Consider the following 16,416-nt stretch of genomic DNA (forward strand, 5'->3'; position numbering starts at 1 on the left):
CCATATTTGAGTTCCTTGTTTTTGTTTCCTCCAAGTGTGGATGATGTTCACTGCTGCAGCAAAAAAGAAATGGACCCCAAAACCTCACCACAAAAGCCCCACCCACAGAAGTGCGCAAATTCCATCTCCAAAAGCGAGCACGTATGCACTTTGCTGCTGGTGGCATTTTTGCAAACGGTGAGCACCCGGCGAGTGCATGTACTATAAAAAGACGATTCAAAAATAGTGACCGAAAAAAGACTGTGCAAACGTGCAAACACAACATTTCCCATCGCAAAATGGCAAATGCAAACACGGACACACACGGTGTACCTGATGCGGATGAGGTCGAAAGATGCCACCAATGCTACACGTGCGTTTGCGTTTGCGTTTGTTGCGCGTCGCTTTCATAACCCGAACGCAAGACATGAACCACGGAAAAAAGCATTCCGATGCGCACATAACTTGCCACATCAACGGAAAAGCAGCAGAGACAACAGCAACAACACTAACGGCCAACTAACACTCTCTCAACAGCCGGACCGGGCAGTCGTCGACAAAAATAGGCAACGGATTGTCCTCCTAAGATTGTCTCGTTTTTTCCCCTCGCTTCTTCCACCATGTTTTGCGTGCATTGCACTTTCACTCAGCCTCGTGTCTGCAATCTCGTTTCAGGAAACCCATTAACGCCGGACCTTATTCGCTGGGAGCGGGATGGGTACGATCTGCGAGCGAAAACCACCACCGGCTACGCAAACGGAACCGGCACGCTGGTGGTGAAGGACGCCCAAAGGGAGGATGTGGGCAATTTCCGGTGCATCGCTGATAATCGTGTCGCAGCCCCGGACAGTCGCAATGTGCTATTGATTGTCAAATGTAGGTGTTGCGGCACTTTGGCCGTCAGCGGCCGTGGTGCTTGACGGACGCTTTGGGTTTTTACTCATTCAACGCTGAAAACGCTGAATGTTTGTAGTATTTATATTCAATGAGTTGTTTCATTTTTCTCTAAAGTTTCTCTCTCCAATTTAATGAACAAAATACCAAATGTTTCAGAAGGTTTGAAATGATTCCGTTTTTTTAAACTATGTTCACTTTTAGTAATTGATTTCTTGCCTATGCTCAAAAATCGAATTTAATCGTAAAACAAATACAAAATTATGTGGGAAGCAGTTCAAATTTTAGGATAAATTCTGTTACTCAAAATAGCTTATAATATTTTACTCATAAGCTTTTGTATGGTGGTTGTGCTTTATGTCAAAAAAATCCATAGCAACATTCTAGATGACATTCCAAAAAAAAATATTGTTTTTTATTTGTTTATTTTCTATAAACCGGTTGGGTATTTTTATCGAAATTATCAAATTTCTGCGTTTTCTCTCTTTTTATTTCATTGCACACACATAAAACATAGCCTTAGCTGATAGTCTGTCGGAACCTCGTAAAAGTTTCCAACAATAGTAAATGTTACCAAATAGTAATATTTTAAATTTGTTACATTTGAGCCTATTTAAAATATATCTATGCCCTGTTGGATGACGTTGGGTGTGTTTATTTTTTTATCTTATTTAAATACAAATCCAATAAATCTTTTGAAATTGGAAGTAAACGAAAACATGATCGAAGCTGTAAAATTCAACAGATATTAGGATTTATGCAACAAGAACAGATTAAACCTGTATTTTTTGTTTTTAGGTTTGATGTTAAGCAAACTTAAAATGTTGCTTTCTCTAGACTAAGGTATTTCATTGTCTAGTTCTATTTGGCGTTTATGAGTTTAAATAACTTATTGGAGATTTATTGCAAAACAATCCGTTTTCCACTAAAACCTATAACATGTTTATTCTCCACATTCCACTCTACAATACAATACAATACAATACAATACAATACGGTCCCACTTCTTTTCTTTTTTTTTTTGCACTTCTATTCTCATCCACCAGTTGCACCCGAGATAGACAAATCGCCCGCAATGCTACGTGCCGCGTCCGGTCCGGGCGATCAGGCACGCCTTCCCTGCCGGGCCAAGGCAGCACCCGCGCCCATCTTCCACTGGATCCGTACCGGACAGGAGCTGCCGATCAACCAGTCCTCGAAATACTACACCCTACAGCGTCAGCTCGATCCCCTAACGCACGAATCCATCCTTGTAATCGAGCGCATCTCCTCGCGCGACTATGGCGATTACGAGTGCCGTGCTAAAAACGACCTCGGAAGTGGATCCGGTACCGGTCGATTGGACGTACGGTCTGCGCCCGATTCGCCCGCCACGCTGACGGTGCTAAATGTAACGCACGACAGCGTTACGCTCGGCTGGGAGCCCGGTTTCGATGGTGGACATCGTGCGAGCTACCGGATACGGTACCGGGAAGCAACGTCCGAACGGTACCGGTACGAGGATGGTCCCCCGAACGCACACCAGCTTACCGTGGCCGGGTTGCGTAGCAACACGCTCTACCTGTTCTCGATCATGGCGGCGAACGTGCTCGGCGAGAGCCGTTACTTGCCCGATCTGACCCGGGCCCAAACCAAAGGTAATTAAAGTCAACTTCATTACCTGCAGGAGGTGCGGAAGCGTCCGTTAATGCTTTTTTATCGTGTATGTGTGTATTTGGGAGGGGAGAGGTGGGAATTGAACCGGGGCAAAGATTCACCATGCAGCCAACGCTGTGCTTTTGGATCGATGAGTTCACCAACATCACTGTCGTCAAAAATGGAGGAAAAGAAAGGCATAGTATCCATCAGGACCGCCATGACTTTTTGTGTGTGCTGTGCTAGAGAGAGACATTGTGTGTGTGTATTTGAGCGTATATGTGTGTATGTATGTGTGTGTGTGAGAGAGAGAGAGAAAGAAAGAGACTAGCACAGCAATGTTTCTGCTTCGCTGCGAACGCTTTCACTCAAATTACAACGGTTTTTAATTAAAACTGAAATTAATCCAAATCTTTTCCCGGCCACCACATCCGAACGCATCCTTCGAGGCATCCGGCATCCACAGCCCGGTACCTTGTCAGCCACCTCGATGAAGATTTTTTGCACCCTGTCATCCTTCCCATATCCCGTATACCTCTCCACACCAAAACAATACAAATCCCAGACTTTACTGTGGATGGCAGTTCATCCAGCGATTAAAAATAGAAAAAAGGGACGGCAAAAGCAAAAAGCCCAACATCTTGCCTCCCGCTCTTCCTGATGGAGGACACACAAAAAGCAGGAAGAGTAGGACCGCCCCTAACTGCAAGGTTCACTCCACATTTTGCAGAGCGACAGCCGCAGCCACCGATGGAATCGTCCTCCTTCCTGGCGCCATCGTCTCCAGCTGGACCGTCCACCTTGCTGCTGCTTGGAATTGGGGTCGCGGCCGGTATAGCCCTGGTGCTGCTCAATATCCTTCTTATCGGATTCTGTCTCTACCGGCGCAGTCTACCCGGCAGCTCCAGTTCGCGTCGTGCGCGGCACGATCATAAATACACCGGCGCGCTGTACAACAGCGGTGGTAATGGTTGTTTCCTTTCCCACGGGCAGCCACGGTCACCGTTTCCGGTTGCTCGCCACTTCCCTCTGGGGGGTTTGTGCTCACCATTATGTCCTTCTCTTCCCTTGGTTTATTATGTGAGAGTGTCTTGGTTTCGTTTGTGGTACCCATCGTCGTTAAGTCAGTCAGTGCGACCTTCCAAGCTTTTCTTCAGCCGCACGCCCGCTCGCTCGCATTGCACCCTCTCGGTGCTGCGGTTTGGGGATGGATTTGTTGTTAATTATTTTTTAATATCTTCGCTTTCGCTTGGGTTAAGCTTTCCCGCTTATCCTTTTTTGCAACAGACCGTTTGCCGCTAGCACCACCAGCCCACGGTACCTGTTGTCGCGACTGGGAGGTACGATTCGTCCCAGCAACGCGAAAGAAGAAAAGTGATTTATTCGTGGCTAGTTAACAAATTCATTTTTCATTTTCTCCGCCTTTTTTCGTGAAGCGTAGGATGATAAAGGTTTGAGGACACTTTAAAGGGATTTTTGAGAAAAAAAAAACTTTATTCAAATTGGATTTAAACCGAATTAAAACGTCAGCTTGACAAGCCTTAAATGTAAAATCCTAGTCACGGCACCAAGCGTTTGTTCGTCGTTTTAAATACTGAAGTCATATTTCTGCAACTTTTTTTAATGCAAGATGCATGCACAAGTCCTAAAGAGATGCATTTTTCACCTCTTGGAAACCTAACCGTCATCACTTACTTTCCAGTTGCCAACTGCTAGTGCAATGTTTCCAAACCAAAAACACAACACTCGTTCACGCTTGCTTCTTTGTGTTTGTCTTATTCATCATTTGTTTTAAGCCGTTATATGATTTTTTTTCTCTCCTGTCAGTTTTTCAGTTTTATTCGGCTTTGTTTAACTTTACCTTTCGTTTGCATTTATTTCTGTTTCGTTTCATTTGCTGCTGCTGCTGCTGCTGCTGCTCCTGCACACTGGTATTCCGATGATAAAACACGCCTTGTACGCTGCGGAAACGCACTGGCGCACTCACACACATACATACTGCGTACGTACTGGACGCATTTACGCAACGCATGTTCTTTGTGCCATCTACACAACACGCATTTGCCTCCCGACCCGTTTACCAGCATCAGACGGAACGATACCAGCGGAACTGAGCGAAAAGGCGGCACTGCCCAGCTTCGTGATATTTTGCTTCGCCTTCGCCGGACTGTGTTTGCTGATCGTGAACGCTGGCCTCGTCGCCTGCTTCATCATGAGGAAGCGGGCTAAAGGTAAACTAAACAGAGTGTCTTTTTTTCATTTTTCGATTTCCGCTTTTTTGTTTTTCTCCCTTCTGGCCTTGTCTTTTTTTTCACCCTCTTTTTTGTCCGTTAAGCCCCTGTTTGAAAGTGTACTTTTTTTTCTTCTTCTTCTGTCCCCACCGCTCCGCTTAAATACATCAAACGAATGTTTTCTAACATCCGCTTAAATTTGTTCACTGGCCTATGCTGGGGTTTTGTTTTGAGGGTTATGTGTAGATCAATTTTATTTCCAAACATCTGTTTCACGTACGGCTAGGACGGTTTTGTGAAAGCCCGTGTGATGTATGGGTTTGTTTTTTTTTTAATATTTTTTTTTAAATTAAGTTTTTGCTATTTTATGCCATTCTAAGCCTTTAAGCTGTACTTTTCAAGCTTTAGCTTTTAGATGAACAATATTTTGTTTACAAATTCTACGTACAATGGAGGCATTCAGAACACAACTCAAGTAATCAGTTTTATCCTTTCAATGAAAATAGCATGACTCTTGATTAGCATTTTATTTGAATTGACTAAAATACGTATTGTAACGGTTATAAACAAACATAAAAACAAAAAGCATGTGATCTGCAGATAACTGCATTTTTTTTTAAGATAATGTAAAAGTCCTTAAGAGGGAATTGTATTTTTTTAGTTGTAAACCTTTATCTTAAATTGAAAAAAGTATGTTAAGATTAGTGGAACGTGCTATTGCAAATAACTTGAAATTGAAAAAAATCTAGAGTCATTCAAGTATTGAAATATATGCATAACTGTAATTTAAATTGTCGGCTTAAAGTTCATACTGACTGGGCTGCGGCGACAGTTTGAACATAACAACAAAATTATTACAATTGAAATAGTTTATAGTTTATGCTTGAATAGTGTTTAAGTCACTAGTTACATTGATGTAAAGATATTGTTAAATATCCTTGTTGGAACCGTGTGCAGTAGACTTCTGCATTTTATTTTCAATGCGCAATCAACACATACACATTTCAACACTGTTTGCTCAAATAAATCAACCACAGTGAATCGTGAGCAATGAGCTTAAAATGAACAATCTTTAATTGGCACAACGTTCAATCAATCCATGCCATTTCGCTCCACCAGCTGGGTGCGATAATTCATATCGTGTCGATTACCCGCGAGCTGATAATCCCCGCAATCAAACCACAAATCAGACATCGCTCAGTGCTAATGGGACGGCGCACTGCACGACAAGGCTCGGGGTGATCTTTTTTTCCACTCCACTCCGCAACACATTATTCTATCCCGAAAGCATTCGAGGTATTGGCAAAGCCTTGCGACCACAGGTGTCACCGGGAACATCAATCATGATTATAACTTTTCATCGACGATGTCATCAGTGAAAACAATACACACAAATGGCCTCCGGGATGGGCTAATCTGTGCGGCCCCGGAAGAAGCGGGCACATTAACCGAGGATTACTGCTGTTGGTGGTTTTTACGTTTTGTTTTGTATGGTCGAAACCTCTTTTTTACGGTAATGTTCCGCACCGTTCCATCTTATGTATTATCAATCATATCGCAATGCAAATTATGTCCAACAAGACCGGTGTGCTAAGTGTGACGAGTTACCATTAGTGGAATTGATTTATTATTTTTCCCAAGATAAAAAAAAAGAAACAAAGACACTCTCACTGAGCATTTCGATTCACATTGTTCACGTAAACCCTAGAAGAAGTAGAAAAACAACCGGAAACGAACCACCCAAACCTGTCCCAAAACTGAACACCATTACTAAATACTAATGTATGACTGTTTTCGGTTACACATCGTAGACTCATCCAACCCAAATAGCAAATCGGCAACGATTGAGATGTATGCGCCCAGCTCGTACAACGATACAGTGACGGGCGAGACACTGTCCAGCGTTTCGGAAAAGAGCGACGCGTACTCAAACGACGGTAGTCAGCCGGATTTTATGGTGAGTTACAGCTGTAATCCTTAAGCTTTCAATCATTATTTACATTTGCATGTGTTTTTGTTGCAGGATGAAACTAGAAAACGTGCTGTTTCTACGTATCTAATCGATGGAGGAGAGATGCAACCACCGAGGTACCAGCAGGAGGGCAACCTACCTCACTACGCAAGCAATACCGGCACTGAGAACGGTACGTTTTGAAAGTTTATTTTAAAAGCTTTTTCTTTGTGACAGGAAAAGCAACTTATAGCACAAATTTTCCGAAAGCATATTGTATTGTGAACTGTGTGAAATATTTCAATGGTTGGTATGAAATATTTCACGAGCCATTCCAGTGGCTCGCAAATGCGTTTGTTTGCATTTTTTTTTTTCAAAAGCTTTGACAAACTGTTCTTCTACCTCATTTTGCTTTATGATGTTATTTGTTTTATTGTAACGTAATTTTATATAACTTTGTACAGGGACGTTTTCTATAACGTGTACAGTATTATTTAAATTTTTTAAACAAAAAAATGTGGTACAGTATTATTTTAAAACAAAATAAACCATGCTCGTGTGTTCAATTTTAAATTATTTTACTTTTCGAAATCTCATTCTTTTCTTAAATGAAATAATAGCAGTGCTTTCCTGAGACTACATCTCTGGATATCCATCTAATATATTAACCAACTTATTACATTCTATTATGTTAATTAATGATTTTCTTAATAAAGTAACCAAACTGTTAAAATATCAAACAAAGTAATGGTAAATTGTTTGTTTTTTAACTATTGCTGTTGAAATTGTATTTTAATTTTATAAACTAATTGGTAAAACAAAATAATACAATGTGATAGAGTTTTGAATACATTTTTCAAAAAAATAAATCCCCTCTTCAGAAATGGTCAGCATATTATTTTCACCTGCTGAAGTTTTAAGTTAACAGACAAACTTAGATGTTTTGATGTAATATTGAAACGTAATTTGACATGATGAAAACTTAAAAAAGCAATAAAAATTACTAAAACTATTTTTAATTCCAGGATATGATCAATCCGGGCACACCGACCAACTGAAAAACTCAACTATGGACGGCTCCTACTATCACATGAACAACGACCGTTTCTATCCACCGATGGTAAGCAACGCTCATCACCCTTCAACTGTTATGTGCTTTTAAAAAGCTCCATTTACAGCAAAAGCTCTTTCAAAAGCAAGGATAAAAGCTCTAATGTTCTTAACTTTAATTCAGGATTATCCGGGCGTCGAGTTTCCCACACCTCCACTACCCATTCTACCCTCCGTTGGACCAACGCAAAGCTCTTCCGAAACATTACGACGGGTAGCGCGAACGATGGTTCCACCTCCAGATGTAACGTACCACACACACCACAGAACTGGCGGCCAACAGCACGATTCCAGCAGTCTTTCCACGACGTTGCCGTTCGGTTCACTCAATGCCAGCATTTCACAAGCCGTCCAATCGACCCCCAAACAACCGCAAGGTATCCTCAAGGATCCAAAACGGAGCAACAGTTCCGCTAGCGGAAGTCACACCTATTCAAGCCTGCCACTTCAACAGCAGCAGCAGCAGCAGCAACTGTACAGTATACACAATCCCTCTCCGATCCCGTCGGATCAGTATGTGGCTGGACCGAGCGGGTACGGGTTGATGATGGACCCACAAGGTCACATTGGCACCAGTGCGGGGAGTAGTTTGCTGATGGGAGCGTATGATCCGCCAGCTAGTTCCAGTCTAGCGTCATACAACGTTTCTGTCGGGTACACCGATTCGGACGGACATCTGGTTTAGCGCTGATAGGGTTCGTACTAATCAGAGGGCCAAAATCAATCATTAATGGGTAATATTTTGAAGAATGACACGACACTTTATTGATTAGTGTATGACTACCCTTTAGTTGTGTTTTACAAAGCGAAACATTATATTTTACGTACGTTGCGTAAATTTAATGATACTTTAATAATACTTTGTTAGTAAGGTGATTTTTTACTCTTGATCGGAGAAAAAACTTGTTTAGAATGCGCCTTGACACACCATTACATAGCGATGTACTGTAAAGCATGAAGCCAAAATCGATTACATTCGAAGATATCTATGCAAAAGCTCATATAAATACCATCTATTTTACGGCGAGTATTGTCACGCAGTGCATGGGCGTATTTCATCGCACCACACAAGATGACATAAAAACACCCACAAATTGATTTGAAATGTTGCACTGACGTTGCTATTTGGCCACTTTTTCACGCTCCATAGCGTGAAATTGTCTCGGTACGACTAAGCGCACGGATACAAAAAATCACAAACCATGTAGTGACATATAGTAATAGTTTAAAAAAACACTGTTTTACAACAATTAACGATAAAGAAACATTATTTAAGGGAAATATTTTATTTTTGTTTGCCAATTTATAAACAAGTTCACAGAAACTACCAAAGTTAATAAGGAAATAAGAGGTAAAAATAGACATTGTCAATTAATCATTCATAAGAACTCAAACCTTAAACTAATAAGAAAGCAGTCATATTCTTTATTTACTTCTATTTCTTCAATTCTAAAAATTCTGATCGACAATAATGAAACATTAAACAATTGAAATTGAATTTCACTCATAATTTTAGAATCGTTTCTATGGTTTTTCTTTACGAAGATTACCTCACATACTTTATTATTGTATCGTTAAGTTTAAACATTTTGTAGTTTACCATGAACATGACAAATTTTGTATTTTGTTGGCAAAGTTACTGTAAATACGTGAAACGATACAAACATTGATAGCATTTAAAGAACAACTGTTAGCCAAAGAAGTCGATGCCGATGCCGGTAAAGTTAACACGTCAGGAAAACATCGAACCAATAATATTCGATTTTTTGAAAATCTTGAAACATTTTAGCTTTGAAGCAAAAAAAGATATTGCGCCACATCGAGCAGTTTCAAGAAAGCCAAATAAACTGCCAACGGTTTCTTGAGAGATGAATACGCACATTTTAATTACTTACTTTATTCTTTATAGCAACATAAAACAACATATAAGTGGGCTGTCGATCACTTTCCATTGATTTTCGTACCAATGCAAACCAGCACAAATTCTTCCTTGGAAGATTCTCGTGACTGAGACATAGGCAAATAGTTTACCATAGTGCTACACATTTCATTACTGTGTGCAGATGTGCAATAGACCACAGTTAGGCAAACTATCATCGCAGGTCAGAACAGATACAGATAAACGCATGCAAACCAACTTACCGAACGTGTACATCCAACGAGTAGATAGAACAAAGTAGTGTAAACAATAATTTTAATATAAATTTTATCATAGATAGTTTCAGCAGACAATGTAAACAAACAACAAATTAAGAAGAATGAGAATAAGACGGGAGATAATACAGTGAAATGAAGATCAAAGTAATGACACGGGTTTGCTCTTCATTTGAGTATTTGTATGACTTTAGAAGAAAAAATAAAGATCAACTGCTATGCATCCATTATGCATTATTTTATTCCATTAATTGACCATAACGATGACCATAAAAAACATTTCGTACAAAATTTCGTATCATTAGTACGCTGAATGTAAAATGAAACTGCAAAAAAGTTTTTCCCATACCGGGAATCGAACCCGGGCCTTCTGGGTGAAAGCCAGATATCCTAGCCACTAGACCATATGGGAGATGCGTTGTTTGCAAGTTAGATATAAACTTAATAAAATCATGATTGTCTTTCCAGATTCCATACATTCCGTCTTTCCACCGGTGACGTATATAGTAAGTGTTCTTTCCCGCGATCTTTAGCAAACTTGCCCCTACGTTGTGATATTATTTTTGATTCATTTGCCGTAAAAGGAAAGAATTGATCGTACAGTTCACGTGTGTTTTTATTGAGTATTGAATTGCGACTGATCGCTGAGCGCCGCGCACCCAGCATCAAGCAGCGCGTGCAAACATACGCACACACTCACGCCAAAAATTCCCATTCCTCCACACTTCTCCTCACCAGCACATCACACCGTATGCGGTACCAAACATACCGGCCCCCTTGAACAACTAAGTTTTCAAAATTCTCGTGAACACTCTAACAAACATATATTAGACGACGGTCTCTTCATTACCCCAGAGGCAGTTTTTAAGGTAACAACACGCACAATCCCATCCTGCCCAGGGTGTACTTCCACGATCCGAGCCAAGGGCCAACGAGCGGATGGGAGATGTTCATCCTTGATAATGACGATGTCTCCGATAGAGACTTGTTGTTCTGGTGGATTACGTCGCTGTTGCTGAGCAAGCTCATAAAGATACTCTGTACGCCAGCGCTGCCAGAAATGTTGAGCGTACTTCTGCAACCGCTGATACTGGTCGAGTCGATTGGTCGGGACATCCCGTATGTCAGTTTCTGGAGGTGGACGCATCATTCCCTTGATGAGAAAATGACTCGGTGTTAAAGCTGACAAATCGTTAGGGTCATTCGAAAGCGGCGTCAATGGACGAGAATTCATGCAGCCTTCGATTTTGATCAGCACTGTTGCCAGATCCTCATAAGATAGTAGCGAGACACCTAACTGCCTGACCAAAAGCTTCTTGGCCACCTTCACGGCGGCTTCCCAAAGCCCACCGAAGTTTGGTGCACGAGGTGGAATAAGGTGCCATTCAATTCCTTCTTCTGCTAGGTAGTTATTGATTTGACGGTTTTGAGCTTCGTCATGCAGCATCTGGTAGACTTGGTGAAGTGCGTTCTTTGCGCCGACGAAATTTGTACCATTATCCGAATAGATATGGTTCGGCTTGTTTCGTCGGAAGATGAAACGGTCTAAAGCCTTCAGGAACCCTGATGTACTTAGGTCACTCACAAGCTCTAAATGCACTGCTTTGGTGCTCATGCATACAAAAATGCATAGGTACGCCTTTTGAGGAGCTGCTTTGCGATGAACAGGCTTCAGCATTATCGGCCCACAGTAATCCACACCTGTACAGACAAATGCTTCGTTTGCAGTGACTCGAGAAAGCGGTAGCTGTCCCATCGGTTGCCGAATTGGAACAGGATTGGCTCGGTTGCAGCGATAACATGCTCGGATGGTAGATCGAACCGCTCTCCTGCCATTCAATGGCCAAAACTCCTCGCGAATGGCTGAAAGTGTTGATGTGATGCCACCATGCATCACTTTCTCATGTTGCTGCCTCAACAGCAATTGGGTAAATGGATGATACCCAGGAATGACGATCGGATGCTTCACACAGAATGGCAAATCGGCATGTCCAAGTCTGCCACCAACACGTATGACACCATCCTTGTCAATGAATGGATGGAGTAGCTTGAGTGGGGATCCACCAACAAGCTTTTGTTTCTTACGCAGTTGTCGTAGTTCATCGGGAAATACTTGTCGCTGTACCATCTTTACTAAAACGATTTTAGCATTTTGAATCTCATCCACAGAGAGATTGATCGTTTCGCGTTGTTCTTTACCACGCGCAATGTGGCAAAATCGCATGCAATATGCAGTTACATGAACCAACGTTCTGAATGAGGAGTATCGTAGGAGCAGTGGGTCGGGCTCGACTACTTGGGCAGTTAACACAACGTTACCCTTTCTTTCCAGCTCATCATCAGTGAAGTGCTGTTGTCCATACGATTTGCTGGGCCAGCACGAGCTATCGTTCATCAGCCAATCTGGTCCATGCATCCACATGTTGCTTTCCAAAAGCAATTCCGCAGAAACACCTCTGGATAGCATGTCGGCAGGGTTCTCGATCCCTGGCACATGATGCCAAATGCATCCATTGGTAGCAGCTTGTATCTCTCCTACTCGGTTTGCGATGAAAGTTTTCCACGTTCTAGGTGGTGCTGCAAGCCATTGCAGCGTGATGGTTGAATCGGACCACATATGTGTTTCGTTTACTGCCATGTCAATGGCTGATATTAGTTTCTGCTGTAATCTGGCAGCTAGCAAGGCTGCGCATAGTTCCAGTCTAGGGATGGTAAGCGGTTTGAGAGGAGCCACTCTCGATTTAGAAGCTAGCAGCGTTACTTGGGTTGTGCCGTCGATGCTTTGCGATCTCAGGTAGGCACACGCACCATAAGCTGCTTCTGATGCGTCTGCAAAACAATGCAGCTCTACATAGTTATAGTTGGGTGTCAAAGCAAATCTCGGGATCTTGAAATGAGCTAGCATGGGGAGCTGTTCGCAAAACTCTTCCCATTTGTCACACAATTGCCGCGGCAATTCGTCATCCCAACCGAGTTTGTTTGCCCAAAGTTCCTGTAAGAGGATTTTTGCTTGCACGATGATAGGCGATAGCAAGCCAAGCGGATCGTACAGCTGGGCAATCGTAGATAGCACTGTACGTTTCGTGCAGGGTCGTACATCAGGGATAGCAATCGTGAAACGGAATACATCGTTTGGTGGTTCCCAACATATGCCAAGCGTCTTGACATTTGCGGCTGCTTCGAATTCATGGGATGCTGTTGTTCCAAGCAGATCAGGTGTCAACCCATCAAGCACACTCAACTCGTTTGAGCACCATTTTCGGAACCTGAAACCTCCCTTACTCATGAGACTGGTCAGTTCGTCACGAAGTTGAATTGCTTGCTCAATGCTTTCTGCGCCGGAGATCAGATCGTCCACGTACAAGTTCTTCTTTACGGCTTCAGTTGCCAAAGGATAAGGAGCGCCTTCATCCTCAGCTAGTTGAAGTAGCGTACGTGTTGCTAGGAATGACGATGGAGCCAGACCATACGTCACCGTTGCCAACTCAAAAGTTTGCACAACTTCTGTTTTCTGAAAGCGCCAAAAAATACGTTGTAAACGTCGGTCATCGGGATGCATACTCACCTGGCGATACATTTTCTCGATGTCGGCGATCACCGCCACCTTATACTTGCGGAATCGCACGACGAGAGACAGCAGCTCATCTTGCACGACTGGTCCTACATGCAAGACATTGTTTAGAGAATGCCCCGTGACGCTCTTCGCCGAGCCGTCGAAAACCACACGCACCTTGGTCGTCGTGCTGGACTCTTTCACCACCGGATGATGCGGCAAGTAGTGAACCGCAGCCATGCTGTCCTCTTCAACCGGCACAGGAAACATGTGACCCAGCGTCACGTATTCTCGCATGAAGTCATCGTACTGCTGCTTCAGATGCTTGTCTTTAGCCAGCCTCTGTTCCAACAACCGAAAGCGCTTCTGGGCTGCAGCCTTCGAATCGCCAAGCATCTGAGCGTAGTCGTGGTGTTTCGGCATGCGAACGACGTATCTGCCGGTGTCATCTCGATTCGTCGTCTGCTTGAAGTACTGCTCGCAATGTTGTTCAACAGGAGACAATGATGTTATAGCAAGCTCTTCGACCTTCCAAAATCGCTCCAGCTGTTCTTGTAGTTTGTCGGTTGCCTCCATCATGTGACAACTAATTGTTGTTTGCGATTGCGATTCATGAAAGGTCGGTGTATCTCCTGCTACGAGCCAGCCAAACACCGTGTCGATGAGAACGTTTCGCTGGTTTGGCAAATGCACTTGTCCACCACGCAGCAACGAATAGAAATATGCTGCACCGATGATCATATCCACGCGCCGCGCGGTCCCGAAATCTGGATCGGCCAGAACGTAGTTCGAAGGAACGCCGACGGCAGCAGTAGAAAACGACGTTGACGGAATGTTCTGCGTTACTTTCTTCAACACAAGGAAATTCATTGCTTGTCGGTAGTGGTAGATCCGAGATCGCACTTCTGTACATACTATGTGCTTTGCATTGGTGGTAGTGCTGTCCACACCAGCAATTGAAACGCTAGCGGGCTTTCGTGGTAGTCGTAAAAGCTGACAAAGATGTTCACTGATCGCGTTCGGCTGCGATCCGTTGTCCAGCAATGCTCGCGCTAAGTGTTCTTTTCCGTATGCATCGACAACAACCAATACCACTGTAGAGAGTATAGCGTTAACGGCGGATTTCTTCGACGATGCCAACGCCATTGTTGAAGAGCTAGAAGTTTCACCCACTAATACACTGCTGTTTTCTTCGTGAGCATGAAGTAGTGTGTGGTGACGCTGAGAGCACTGCTGGCAATTGTATTTGGACGCACACGCATGGGCCAAATGTCCTGCTTTCAAGCAATTTCTGCACAGCCTTTTCTCACTCACCACTCTCATGCGTTCTTGTGTATTAGTGCCTTTGAACACATTGCACGACGCTATACTGTGCCCGTTCTTTTTGCACATCACACACACTGGTACGTTGTTGGTATGAGTTGTAGCTGCATGCAACGATACTTTTGTCTTTATTGGTTTTTTGGGAACTGCACTACACTTCTCTATTGCCAGTGTTTCCAACACTCTTACACGTTTTTCCAAAAACGCCATCATGTCCGTAAATGTAGGATCTTCATCGGCATGGGCTTCTTCCCACACACGGAGTGTTTCATCATCCAGCTTATCTGCCATCAACTCGATGAGAATAGAACTGAACGATTTCACGGGTTCTTTCAATTGTTCTAGGATTTTGACATGCCGTCGAAAATCGGTAACCAAATGGTTGAGCGCCACTGCTCCCGTTTCTTTCATCTTAGGAAGCGATATGAGCGATCGAATATGCTTCTTACGCAAAATGATTGGGTTGGAATAACGTTTGACGATCGTACTCCATGCCAAATCATAATTCTCACTCGTAACCGAAATGGATTGTATTAAATTCGCAGCTTCTTCTTTGAGTGAAGCTCGAAGGTAGTGGAATTTTTCGATTGCCGTTATGTCCGTCGATGAGTGTATGAGTGAGACGTATGTGTCGTGGAACGTTAACCACGCATCGAAATTTCCTGCAAACTCTGGCAGTGCGATCAATGGGAGCTTCACTCTTGAAAAAGAAGGTGAAGCAGCATTTGCAGCAACAGACACAATTTCAGCGACTGCCGGAATGGGCAACATACTACGCAATTGCGCCTTTGCGTACAAATACGTTTCCTCCATTTCTGCTCTAATACGCGCATTAGTTGCAACGCCTTCCTCGGAGATTTCCAAATCTTCGATGTCTTCTTGCACTGTTTCAAAAGATTCCCAAATCTTTTCCAAACGATCGAGTCGCGTCGACGCTTGATTTTGTTGTTCACTTGTGAACGTTTTTACGAACTCTTTCACACGATTGATGGAGTCCATGTATTGGTGCCGCTTGAGCTCCTTGTACCGCAACTTGTCCTGCTTCGACATTTTGCAAAAGGCTCACACACACAAACACTAACACAGATCGAGTGCCGCAGCACTGCTTTATGAACAAACGCTTCTGTACGCCGGTTTTCACAAAAACCGAAGGATTTATCAAAATCCTGGTCACTACGCACCAAAATGTTCTTTCCCGCGATCTTTAGCAAACTTGCCCCTACGTTGTGATATTATTTTTGATTCATTTGCCGTAAAAGGAAAGAATTGATCGTACAGTTCACGTGTGTTTTTATTGAGTATTGAATTGCGACTGATCGCTGAGCGCCGCGCACCCAGCATCAAGCAGCGCGTGCAAACATACGCACACACTCACGCCAAAAATTCCCATTCCTCCACACTTCTCCTCACCAGCACATCACACCGTATGCGGTACCAAACAGTAAGTTCACTAAATTTTCTCGATTTTTTTTCAGTTAAATTATTATCATGAGCAGGTTATGAAAATTATACATGATGGTATATTTTTCAGTAAAAAAAATATTTTTCAAATGGAAAACCTATTGACCTGTAATTCATTTAGAATC

At 42.9% G+C, this 16,416-nt stretch overlaps 3 protein-coding genes and 1 non-coding gene across 9 annotated transcripts in view; 1 reads left to right on the forward strand and 3 right to left on the reverse strand.

Moving 5' to 3' along the window:
- LOC121599705 (nephrin-like) overlaps positions 1-9,026 on the forward strand; it is a 250,036-nt gene extending 241,010 nt beyond the window's left edge. For 5 of the 6 annotated variants that reach the window (XM_041927728.1, XM_041927725.1, XM_041927726.1 and 2 more), the window contains 7 exons: positions 655-855; positions 1,920-2,510; positions 3,239-3,472; positions 6,551-6,696; positions 6,763-6,883; positions 7,716-7,810; positions 7,925-9,026. In XM_041927728.1, the coding sequence (XP_041783662.1) occupies positions 655-855; positions 1,920-2,510; positions 3,239-3,472; positions 6,551-6,696; positions 6,763-6,883; positions 7,716-7,810; positions 7,925-8,485 (1,949 nt within the window). In that variant the 3' untranslated portion in view covers positions 8,486-9,026. Of the gene's footprint in view, positions 1-654; positions 856-1,919; positions 2,511-3,238; positions 3,473-4,592; positions 4,740-6,550; positions 6,697-6,762; positions 6,884-7,715; positions 7,811-7,924 lie in introns of all 6 variants that reach the window. The other variant, XM_041927730.1, reaches the window with a different exon arrangement.
- An 89-nt stretch (positions 9,027-9,115) lies between these two features.
- LOC121598916 lies at positions 9,116-13,531 on the reverse strand. Its single transcript, XM_041926283.1, has 4 exons — positions 13,520-13,531; positions 13,237-13,465; positions 10,838-12,087; positions 9,116-9,124 (listed from the first exon to the last, which is right to left on the reverse strand). Exons 1-4 carry the CDS (start codon positions 13,529-13,531, stop codon positions 9,116-9,118), a joined length of 1,500 nt encoding a protein of 499 aa, XP_041782217.1.
- Positions 10,295-10,366, reverse strand: Trnae-uuc. Its single transcript has one exon. It is a non-coding gene; the product is annotated as a tRNA-Glu (tRNA).
- Positions 13,457-16,259, reverse strand: LOC121600067. The gene is made up of 2 exons (XM_041928360.1): positions 13,685-16,259; positions 13,457-13,614 (listed from the first exon to the last, which is right to left on the reverse strand). Exons 1-2 carry the CDS (start codon positions 15,878-15,880, stop codon positions 13,549-13,551), a joined length of 2,262 nt encoding a protein of 753 aa, XP_041784294.1. The 5' UTR covers positions 15,881-16,259; the 3' UTR covers positions 13,457-13,548.
- Between the last annotated feature and the right edge of the window lie 157 nt (positions 16,260-16,416).

Source organism: Anopheles merus, chromosome 3L (assembly GCF_017562075.2).
Source record: "Anopheles merus strain MAF chromosome 3L, AmerM5.1, whole genome shotgun sequence".
NCBI lineage: Eukaryota > Metazoa > Arthropoda > Insecta > Diptera > Culicidae > Anopheles > Anopheles merus.